General features: G+C 39.4%; 2 protein-coding genes across 2 annotated transcripts in view; both read left to right on the top strand.

Moving 5' to 3' along the window:
* Window positions 1–12385, top strand: part of LOC124147611 (multiple epidermal growth factor-like domains protein 10) — a 305895-nt gene that overhangs the window by 15219 nt on the left and 278291 nt on the right. The window contains exons 2-4 of the mRNA XM_048400597.1: window positions 2621–2836; window positions 6237–6464; window positions 7902–8042. Coding sequence (XP_048256554.1) covers window positions 2621–2836; window positions 6237–6464; window positions 7902–8042 — 585 coding nt within the window. The remainder of the gene's footprint in view (window positions 1–2620; window positions 2837–6236; window positions 6465–7901; window positions 8043–12385) is intronic.
* The window catches only part of LOC124125410 (multiple epidermal growth factor-like domains protein 10), a 344612-nt gene that overhangs the window by 165891 nt on the left and 166336 nt on the right, over window positions 1–12385 (top strand). The window contains exons 13-14 of the mRNA XM_048400595.1: window positions 10444–10590; window positions 11144–11290. Coding sequence (XP_048256552.1) covers window positions 10444–10590; window positions 11144–11290 — 294 coding nt within the window. The remainder of the gene's footprint in view (window positions 1–10443; window positions 10591–11143; window positions 11291–12385) is intronic.

Below are 12385 nucleotides of genomic sequence, written 5' to 3'. Positions count from 1 at the left end.
GATGGTTGCCAATGCCTTCAATGTTAACGATTACGACAATTTATTGCCTTTAGTGAGTGAGTGAGTTGGGTTTAATGCCGCTTTTAACAGTATTCCAGTTATATCGCGGCGTTTCAGCTTAATGTGGGAGGAAAGCTCGAAGTGATGCAGGTCTTAGACGTTTACCACTTCGGTGAAACCCACGAGCACGGGTATGGTGCTGACAAACCTAGAAACATAATCGGGGCGAACCGGGATTCGAACCCACAATCATAGGTTTCTGACGTGCCCAAGGGACGCAACTCTGCACAGCGAATCGCGGTGCCTTAGACGACTGGGCCACCCGTGCCCCCCTATTGCCTTTAATGTTCCACAGTAGACAGCAGTGTACGCGTTTGATGCATCCAAGGTAGCCTGATATTGAATTGGCCTGAATCTGTTAGTTATATTCTTGCCCAGAATACTGGCCGGGGATTTCGTCTGTGACCACGTCCGAGAAACCACGTTGTGTTTTGGTGCGAATACTACCTTACGTCATTCAACAAGGTAGCACCCTTCCTGTAACTGCCAGAATCAAACAGGGCTTCCCACAGAGTAATACTATCTAGAACACTCATATACCTTCTAGTCGCCAATCTACGTACCTCATTCCCATGGCCAACATCTAGGTCTTGGTGTTCACCTTATGTAGCAGTTATTGGTGCAAAATGTAACTGTCTTTGCGATTGCATTGATTATTGTGAACACTGAACAACTGATTGCATGGTAAGGGTTTACAATTTCAGACACTGAATATGTATAAAACATTCGGCTTGTCTATATAACGTCATACTAGTACGTTCTGTACACTGTACATTCACTTGAATTACAGTTCATTGAATGGAACTATATTTGTATGCATTATGTGAATAAGTATGCATGCGCCAATTGGCGTAAAGGGCAAAGAGCTGTGAAAATGACATGACTGGACCTCTGTAAATCAGTGATGAAACAAGGTGTTGGTGAAAAGGGTACGGATGTCCTGCAGCGTTTAATGATCACAGTGAGAATTAGTTTTATGACTCTCAGGACCTATAAGCAGAGGTGACAATGAGACATCAATCAAGTGTCTTAACAAGAAAAGGGACATGGAAACGGCTCTGTCGCTTTATTGACAAGAGCAAATTCGTTTATATGGATTGCAGATCACCAGTGTTTAATACATCAAACCTTATTCAGAAATTGTTGTACTGTTGAATAAGACAATTACGTCTTGATTGAAGGGTGAAATAGAGGAATGGCTGTCCCACTGCATTGAGAAGGGACGTTTATGATCATATACGACCAGTGGACTCTCTAGATAGTTACTAAATGTCATGGGGTTTAATCTATCTTTTAATGAGGATAGGTTACATGACATATTAAATTAATCACCGACAGATTTTCGTTATGGAGGTGTAACATATGGTAATATGTTTGTCTTCCGCTCGTTCTTTTTGGAAAGACCACCATGTTAAATTGCTTTCATAGGATTTCGTTAAACGTTTGTTTTTAACTAGACGTAAGCTATCTCTAGTGGATGTATTACCGACGGATATTGCAAGTGTTAAACAGTTCTTTATAATACATGGGACATATTGTTGGAAATAACCAAGGATTATGATAGTCTTCATAAACCGCCGAAACAGGTTCCATTTGTGTAAAAGGCAAACTAGCGGGGTATATAACCATTAGCAGTTTGAATAATGGTACTTGCTGAGGCCTATTTTACATTTGTCATAACACATATTACACAGCAACTGTCCAGCTATATAACGTCGGCCTGTACGTACAACGATCCACGACGTCGGAGTACGATGACACGCGATCAACCAAATCACGAGCCTGACGACTCGATCCATTTAGTCGCCTCTTACGACCATTATGGACCTTTTTTTAAACCCGGTGTCCCGACGGAAGTGTTTATAAATGAGATAGTTAAAGAAAATATTTATTGTGGACTGAGAAGAGTTTTTGTTATAAATGGAATAAACGAAATCACCCTGCTCTGGTATGTAACATTTATAATGTGTTTAAAGTTAAATATATACAAATATTGTTATGTGGTTCGGTATTGTGAGGTTGCACATATAGTTTCTTCCCAAGACACCATTTTGTTAAAATAATAAAAGGCTATTTATATTGTGCATGTTTCAAACCACACCAGTCAAGAATCATTCTCAGCTCCCTGGGAAGTGTACAACCCAACCCGTCTGTTAGGCGCAAGAGGGTAAACAACCACATTCATACTGCGGGGCAACAGAAGCACATTTCAAACAAAGAAATATTAATGACATACTGAACCAAGGAGGTGAACACGTATCGTTGATGGACATAAAGAAAATATATAAAATGAAGCTTAACATTTTGCAGTACCATGACACGTTGAGACGTGTTAAAAGTTATTGTTCATGAAATCGTTTGATTCTTCACACATTGTTTGCAGAGATGACTGTTTCAAGTCAGTTGTTTTAGGGCTTAATAGTAAATGATAGTGATCAAAATGCATCTTTACAATAATTACATACTAATGAACAACAGCTGTTCATGTTGTTATCATTGCTAGAATCACCTGCTGTTATCATCTTTCATATTCTGATTTACCATTTTTCTTGTGCCTCAGGCACTGGAACAAACGTTGCTGAGAACAAACCCGCATGGATGAGTTCAGTCTGGGAGCTGACTCAACCCGCCAGTACCGCTGTCGATGGAGTAACTCTTGCACACGACTACAAATACTCAGCCGTCACCAAGCCGGGTGAACTAAGCGCCTGGTGGAAGGTGGATCTACAAACACAAGTACAGTCAGCACTGGTTACCCTGTACTTTAGTACATTCTGTATGTATAGACTATTTACGTATTTTATTTTAATCACATTTAGTAAACACATTCAAAAATGGTTTCTGGAACGACATGACATGTAATTATCATTACATTAGAAACCTGACCCCAATGGAATCCAAATCCAACCACAATTCCAAATTAAGCTTTTGGCCTATTTAATGTCTAGTAATATACCATCAGCTCCAGCTTATGCTTACGTTTCTCATCAAACTGCTTCAATTCTTTTGAGCATGTACATTTCTTACATATTTCACGGAAAAAGACATCACGTTCACTGCTAATCTTTTCAATGAAGGTTTCACCGTCGGAAGCCTGGTAAAGTCATTCCAGACAGTCAGTACACATGGACTAAAATGACACATCGCGTGTCAGCACGATGCGCTATGCTATCCCCTTAATGTAACCTTCTCATTGAGTTTCACCCCACCTGACTCACTGTCAAATATTGTTTCAAGGATCATTCTGTGAGTGGCGGTAAATCAAGAAGACGTGCTTGCACTTTTCGTAAACACCTGGTGTCATCACTGATTTTTATTTTTACAATTTCAATTTTTCACTATTTTCCGTTTTACGCCTCATGAAATCCGTTTCTGCAGATAGACGTGACTACTTTTTCTATGGCATTTACTTTTTGAATATGCTCGAAGGAACCTTCATCCGTCTAATCGATTCATGGTCTACCCAGTAGAATAAGTCGAGGTAATTTAGAAATTCATCAAGGTAAATAACAAATTTACATATCCATTTGATAAATCGTCGCCACGCTATATTATAATCTGAAATGCATTTTTAACCACACCACATGGTGAAATTATATCCAATCTGTTGATGTGATGTGTTAATAAAGCCATGATATGGAGTTGTGCATGAAGCAGACACTCGGCTATGTCCGCTAATTATTTGCTTGTTGGAAGAGGACTTAATACAGGCATTATAATCAATTCAGGTTTGACTGTTTACTCTTTTAAACATTCTCCAAGAAAACACATTCTTTGTCATTTGTTCCTTGGTATGTTTACATTATAGTACATATTGTATTTGTATCCCCATCGTAGTTTTCTTTCGTGATTTTTTAACCTGTTCACTTACACATGCTGGATATTTAGCTGGATTACACTTAACACGTATCCGTAAATGTTTATAAAACAAATTCAAATGTTCTTCAGCACAAAACACACAACGCAACGGCACACAGCTCAACACAGAACCGTCATTGATCAAGCAAGTGTGTGACATACAATTGTTGGAAATACTCAAGGCACTGAAATATCGGCAACATATACTGTGACACGACCTTCAATGCTATAGCTGGACGCAATGGTTTCTAAATATAATTCTGACCTGCTTATCCAAACTGAATATGAACACACAGCATAGCATGTACGGTTATGTTTCTGTGCCGTTACACGTAACAGTGATATTTTATTAAGTGGTACTCAATCATGCGCTTCGCTTTGGACCGTAAGTGCTAGTTTTAGAACGTTCGTCTGTCGCAACAGCGACATTGGTCCCGTGGGTGTGGGTTCCCCACATTGGTTTTTAGCATTGCTTGCTACATCAAGGCGACCTTTAGCCATCCATAGTGTACGATTATTAATCATATCGTTATGAACACTTAAGATATGTTTTTAACTTATGTTGTAATTTGTGTTTATTTAGTGTGTGAAAATTCTAGCATAATGTAGCATCAGAAACCGGAGAACCTTTAAGTGAAGACGATCTCTGCCGTAGGTCACATGTCTCAAAGACACGCAACCAGTTTTAGTGAGAATTCGAATCCGTCGGACACGAACATGCGACCTTCGGATTTTTAGCCCGACAGATTACCGACTGAGCTACGTCCACACTGTAAAACTTAGTGCAAATTTACCTAGTCATGCCTATGACGTTACGGAAATGAGCGAAAGGGGTCGAATAGTTGACGGACACTTACGAAGGTTACGGGTAGGGATGGTGTCTCGTGACTTTAGCCTGCGGACACTTTCGACCGATCCCGATGCCATTTGGCACACTCGTCCCATTCAGTAATCTACAAGATACCATTTGGTTAGGAATAAGCTGATATGGTGCGAACTGAAAACGGCTCCAGGCGTTAGACGTGAGATGTCAAACTCGCGAGTGCGCATGAATGATATGGTATTTAATAATTCGTCGGGTGATTTTTATGACAGAAAAGTGTGTTAGGGACCACGGTAAGGATGATGTGGATAAAAGTAAGTATGGAATGAAGGAATGAGTATGGCGAGCGACGACACAACGGTAAGCTTGCTTTTGAATCAGTACTGAACAAAATGTAGCCAGTGAAAGTGGCTTGTGTGAGTGTTCCAGGACGTCAGTTTCCAGAAGCCAAAATATGCGACACAAAACCATTTCATCCTTTTTCCTCGACGTTTTTGTTTGAAGAATATTAGGAGCCGCTATACAATCTATAAAAGCCACTAAACGGGTACCTAACCCTTATGATCGTAAAGGGGTGATTGATCGTAAGGGGATCCAAGGGCTAAGGATAGAGTTCGGGGATAGTGTTCAGCGCCAATATAATATCCCTAATAAACTGCATTCTTGTGCCAAACGAAAATCAATGAACCGAAAAAATAATACATGTATATTAGTTCCCATTTATAACCATATTTCGACTTGAATTACGAGAAAAATGGAATAAAAAATATACATAAAAATACAAGTGCTTTAGTAAACTAGCGCTTGCTCTAAAATGCTCCCCCTCAGGCTGTATTTAAACAAATATTCAAAACTCTCAACACCGCTGGGAACATTCAATGACATTGCGTCTGGAGGTGATAGATCACTGGGAGGAGCTTATGCATACACGATGACCCCTGACGTGACCTCGCATTGTTTCGCCGGTGTGAGTGGCAACAATATTCTACAAATTACGTCATAGGGTATTGTGATTGTAAGGATTGTGGTACTGTATTCTAAAGGAAAAAGCCGAGAGACCAGGTGTAAATTCTATGATGCGCACTTAAATCTCCACGTAGTTTTTTATAGTTGTTCACTGAAGCTTAATGATTGCTCGGACACTTCTTTCAGTATAAATGCTACGCTGGGATAATTCAGATTGTTTAAACTTATAGTCTACCACACGGTAGTATAAGTGCCCACGTTCATGTGTGTTTTCCTTATTGCATAAGGAGTTATTCCTTTGTTTTGTTTTGTTGCAGCCTTTTATCAAATACATCCATGCACACAGAAGTGCGCAGAAGTAATAAACTTTTAAATTTTGGATCTCAATTTTGTCCAATATTTTACAAGACTGTGCCTTAGTGTTGGATCGGTAAACTGATGACTGCTAATCACGTTTTGAGAAGACAGTACAGTTTCATTAATGAGTATGTCCTACAGTAAGTAAAGTATATATTTATACTTGTTTCAGACAAGTCAAGACGTAATGGCGTGCAGCTCTACACATCAATGACAAATTCCTCTGATCCCAAAGAAGGAAATCTATGTCACAGTGTAACAGGACGTGCTAACGGTACAGACATCCCTGATGTGCTGAATGTCACCTGTCCCGGGGCCTGGCGCTACCTGACTGGATACACAGAGACTGATAATGATGGATATGGTCCTATGTTAGACTTTGTTGAAGTACAGGTGTGGAGTAAGTATCCTGTTGGGCGTGAATTAGTATATTTATTGAAATATATAAATATTCATACAACTCAATTAGTACTACTTGGGCCTTGGCACAAATGTCTTTTTACACGTAAAAGTGTGTAAAAATATGAACAAAACAGACTATTGTGAAATTGAGTATAACAAGGTGTTAGTAGATCAAGGTGAATGTCATGACCTATGACACCTTGACGACAGTGAGTGAGTGAGTGAGTTGGGCTTAACGCCGCTTTTAACACTATTCCAGTTATATCACGGCGTGTCAGCTTAATGTGGGAGGAAAGCCCAAAGTGATGCAGGTCTCGGACGTTTATCACTTCGGTGAAACCCACGAGCACGGGTATGGTGCTGACAAACCCAAAAACATAATTGGGGCGAACCGGGATTCGAACCTACAATCATAGGTTTCTGGCGTGCCCAAGGGACGCAACTCTGCACAGCGAATTGCGGCGCCTTAGCCGACTGGGACATCCACCGTTATATACAGCGCGGGAGCCTCGACCATGACTGGTCAAATTGTTCCATACTTAAAATATTACTGACAATAGGTTATTTGTATTTTAAATGTATATAGTTATATATGACATGATGCTGGAACATATTATTCATTATAATTATAAAATAACAGTTTCAGAAAGAATTCTTAGGGTCATTGCATCAAAATTATTTAAGCTTTATTGTTGGGTATTTTCTAAGCGAATCATCGGTAGTTCGGGAAAAAAACGCGTGTAAAAATGATTGCACTGCTATTTCACGTTTGGTTTACAAGAAAATATCTGCATGTAAAACAGTATGTAACGGATAAGGAAAGACAATATAAATTGCAAGTCATCATATATAGTAATTTCAAATTGTCTTTGACCAAATTTATCACCTGTAGGGATACATGAAGTTTGTTCTGCACATAATACTTGAACATTTGTACTTGTGTTCTCATGGTGTCTGTAAAGGTATCTATATTTATTCGATACTACCGGAGACTGTATATATATTGTATTGCCATGGGGAACCGATGTGTACCGGTGTGGTGGTATATTGACCCTAGCCTAGTTGTGGTAACTCCATAGTTTGTTATTAGAGCAAGTGCCACACTTTATACATGTGACCTTTTTCACATGTTGACCTACCGCCATGTTGCATAATGTTACAAACTTCAGGGATGAGTAAATAAAACACTTTTGAATCAAATATTGGACACAATGTCCATAATCATTACCGTTGGTCCTGTGTATCACATTAAATAAACAATCATTATTACACGTACACTTTACTTAAAGGTGATATTAAGAGATGACTGATAGATAGTCCAGCACGAAAATCTGAATATTATCAAGAAAACTACAACCAATTATGCAATAACCGTCATTGAAGGAAGAGATCCAGGTAAGTATGTAGATCACAATATGACGTTCCTATTTACTAGCATGCGCTTCTGGGTATTATGAATCAAACTGTGACCAATCCTGTGCTGCAAGACACTGCAAGTCGGACTCCAGCTGTGACGTCATGGGACTGTGTGTTGGTGGATGTGCGGCTGGATATCAGGGAACAGACTGTACTCAAGGTAATGTTTATTCAAATCAGATTTAATTGATTTAATAAATGCTTTGTGTTTATAGATGAGTCATCACCATGTATATGTCTGAATGCGTATAAAACAAACTAAAATTATCGTCAAGATATATTGTACATTATGTCACTTTCTTACTCAGATATGAAGATTAAAGAATTTATATAGCAATATTCCATCTTTATGACGGTGCTCAGTAAATCATACCATACATCCAGTGATTGACACCAAGAGCACCGATATACGCAATGGGGATGTTATGACATGCATCATTAGCGAGTCTGACCACCCGGTCCTGTTAGTCGCCTCTTACGACACGAATAGTCGCCTTAACATATCATAACACATTATACATAATATTTGTCTCAGCTCCTACGGATTATTTTTGAAAATGTATATTAATTGCCCATAATTTCGAATATTTCGTTTCCTGAAATCACCGGGGTTTATAGCTCATTCGGCCAAATGTCAAAAGCCACGTTTTGATACACAACGTGAAGCAACGCTTCATTAATTCGTCATAGCATTATCACATCACGAGATAACAGTGTAATAACGCTACGGCTGAATACCGCTAAAGTTTAAATTCGGATGAAATACAGACTGCTGACTGAAAGTTATATATACAATTCATACACGCATCCGTATTGCTTGGAAGCAACAAGTCTTTGGTTCGTTAGGCTGACGACACTGAGTCATATCAAGGACTGTTGATTTAAATTACAAGACTTATTCCGTTTTGTTGTCTTCTCATGGAGTCATCTCACATTGAAATTTAGTGAATATATAAACGTTTATGTTTGTAAAAAGAAAAAAAGTTTGTATTGATGTTTGGCCTCTCTTATGCCAATCCAAGCTTACGAAATAGCTCTGTTATCATAAATAATGTAAATTCGGAAATGCTAAAATATATATACCTTTGTAACTATGGAGAATGTAGCGAATTTAGCGAAGTAAACACATTGCCCATCATCTCTTTCAGTCTGTGATCCTGGGAGATATGGAGAAGGATGTGGCAAGTACTGCAGGAATCGTCGCTGTAAGACACCATCTGACACATGTGATCACGTGACTGGCAGGTGTCCTGATGGGTGTGAAAGTGGTTTCATTGGAACTGACTGTTTCCAAAGTAGGCATATTGATTCATGTGTTTCTTAACGCATTTCATGAATGTTTTGTATTGGTAAAAGTTTATGGTGGTGATTTAAGCATTTCACTTCAGAGTTCATTGAACTCAGTCCAGTGATATAAACTGAGGATGGATGAAAGTTTTCTTATCAGTTTTCGGAAATGGTAAAATTATCACAAACGAAATATAGTTCAAACGTTGAATTTGGAAAATATAATCATTTGACGAGATAGAAATGCTGCTATATACAATAATCAAATGGCAACATCGCGGTTCATAAACATGGGGGAATTTACAAAACAACACTCATGAAGAAGCGTGAATAAACACGATAATATCTGTCACTTAATACATATCAATAACTCACTAGCGTGTCTGTCCTCAATTGTCAAATTATGCATGCGTACACACGACGTCGCTGAAGTCGGGGTTGCCTCGGGATCTTGTCCCTATGCCGTTTATCGATGCTTATGACCATGTCACTCACTTGATTGTCTGGTCCAGGCTTGATTATTTACAAACCGCTATCGTACGGCTGTAATTTGGCTGAGTGGGGCGTTGAACAACCACAAAACAACTTGTACGCCAAAGAGCAGTCACATAAGATAATTTTATATTGAGGAACCTGTTACCTAGGTGTAAGGATAGAAGACAGCAGTCTTCCATGGTTGTGACGGAGTCTTCCAGATCATGGCCTGCCTGCGGTCCTTCTATTCACCCTGTCACGCCGCATGAATCTGCTGAAAATCGTTGAAAAGTTGATTATTGTCCCCAAGTTCAAAACACAAATTGCTCTCCCTCGATGTAAAGCGGGTAGCCTTGTCGCCTTCTTGAGCGTTTCACTGTTGACTGATTACCTTATTGTGCTATAGTGGCCTTATTATATCCCTATGTGACCAGGTATCATGCTTCTTGTGCAGTGAAAGTTTGATCAATGAAATCCTTTTACGCGTGCAGCATCGCCAAAAGGCAGCAATTTGCGACGAGCTGTAACAAGCTACGTTACATCGAACAATATTGGAACCTCTAAATCATTCTGTCAACGTGAATTGTGTTTGGTACTAAAAACATGTTTCCATATACTTTGTATTGATCGTCAGTTTATGATATCGACTAATCGAAAAATGTGTAATGTTTACGTTCCAAAATGAGTGGCAGTTTGTAATTTACATTACAGGTGTTATAATTTCAATCATGTCTGCAGCTAGGAGAACTCTTTATGAATTACTTTTAAACTTACACCAGTTTCACTTATGCCTTATTCAGCGTGTACCAGTATGATGTACGGCCCTAACTGTGCCAGTAACTGCAGTTCCCGACACTGTAAGACACCCTCCTCTACATGTGACAGAGCGACAGGACAGTGTCTTGGTGGGTGTGAAGATGGATGGAGCAAAATAGACTGCTCTAGAAGTAAGTCACCCTGCACCATAATAATATAATAAACAATAGTGATTGCTTTGTTTTTCCTGTTGATGTGTCGTGGAATTATTCACACCTGCTTGCGTGTCAGGTGTGATATTCTCACACGACAAACGTTGACAGGTGACCTTATTGTGCCATGGTCGCCTTTGTGTATCCCTATGTGACCAGGTATCATGCTTCTTATGCAGTGAAAGTGGGATCCATGAAATCATTTACAGTGCAGCATCGTCCAAAACCCAACAAATTTGCGACGAGATCTAACTAGCTACGTAACGTCGAACTATGCTGGAACCTGTAAATCAATCCATTAACGTAAATTGTGTTTAGGTCTAAAAACATATTTCGGTTAACTTTGAATTAATTGTCAGTTTATGATATTAACTAATTGAAGGCTGGGTAATGTTTTTCTTCCAAAATGATTGACAGTTTGTTTAATGTAATTTACATTACACGTGTTATAATTTCAATCATATCTGCAGCTAGGAGAACTCTTAATGAATTACTTTCAAACTAACACCAGTTTCACCTTTGCCCTATTCAGCGTGTACCAGTATGATGTACGGCCCTAACTGTGCCAGCAGCTGCAGTTCCCGACACTGCAAGACACCCTCCTCCACATGTGACAGAGTGACAGGACAGTGCCCTGGTGGGTGTGAAGATAGATGGACAGAGACAGATTGCTCCAGAAGTAAGTTACAGAACATCACCGTACCTGTTGTCTGTATGACACTCCCTACATTTAGTTAGGTCAACACAAGAATTGGATGTACGATTAATTTGACATGGAACATATATTTTGGTGTTCCTTTCAGTTCAACAATTGACTTGTCTTTACATGTGTTTGTGACGTGTGCCAGCGCTGGGACATGATACGCTTATATTTTCGTAATAAGTAATACCCAATTAAATATGATCAAAATGACACTCAGGAATTAATTTACTTTGGAAGTCATCATGCACAATGTGCAAATAGTCTCTCAAACGAACTTGTAAGTCGCACCCTGAGGAGACAAACCAATAGCTGTATGTAGTTTGAATGTGGGTTCAAATGACACTTAAGTACTGCAGGTATCCACGCAACCCTGAATATGGTCCACATAAACAATAATATATCTCAAGGATAAAGTTAATTCTGAAAAAGCATGTCCAAGGGTTGTAAGATGTCTCTCAGACCATCATTGACTCAGGCCTTCACTCGGGACGGGTGCTGCTGGTGGGCAAGAATATGTTACATTGTTCCCGGCACACCTGACGTCATCACTTTAACTTCTCTTCGTGAGGAATCCTGAAAACTCCAAGAAGCCATCAACATCAAACGCTCCAAACATCAACCGTGATGAAGGCTGAGGGAGATACCCCAGCTTCATAACCGTGTCAGAATCTACATCAAAACGTCGCTATATGCACGTACTGTTTATAGAAGTTATCGATTCATGTTGTGAACACAACTTCGCAACCTCGTCAAATTCTTGTTCAGATATTTACCGTGATATAATGCATTGCAGCAGTCTCACCATATGTATATGGGTTATCAATTTGTTCATTTTCATAAGAGTCCATCGTTGTGTGTCGATACATGTATCTCATGAAGATCTGGGCAGAATAGATCTTCAGCAACCCATCCTTGACGTTAAAAGTGTCTATGTTTGAAGTAAGAGGCGACTAACGGGATCGGGTGGTCAGGCTCGCTGACTTGGTTGATGCATGTCATCGATCCCAATTGCGTGGATCGATGTTCATGATGTCAGTCACTGGATTGTCTTGTCCAGACTCGATTATTTGA

Source organism: Haliotis rufescens, unplaced genomic scaffold (genome assembly GCF_023055435.1).
Source record: "Haliotis rufescens isolate VD_foot unplaced genomic scaffold, xgHalRufe1.0.p SCAF_2, whole genome shotgun sequence".
Taxonomy (NCBI): Eukaryota; Metazoa; Mollusca; class Gastropoda; order Lepetellida; family Haliotidae; genus Haliotis; species Haliotis rufescens.
Note: the sequence above shows the minus strand (reverse complement) of the source record. Positions and strands in the feature narration are given on the sequence as shown.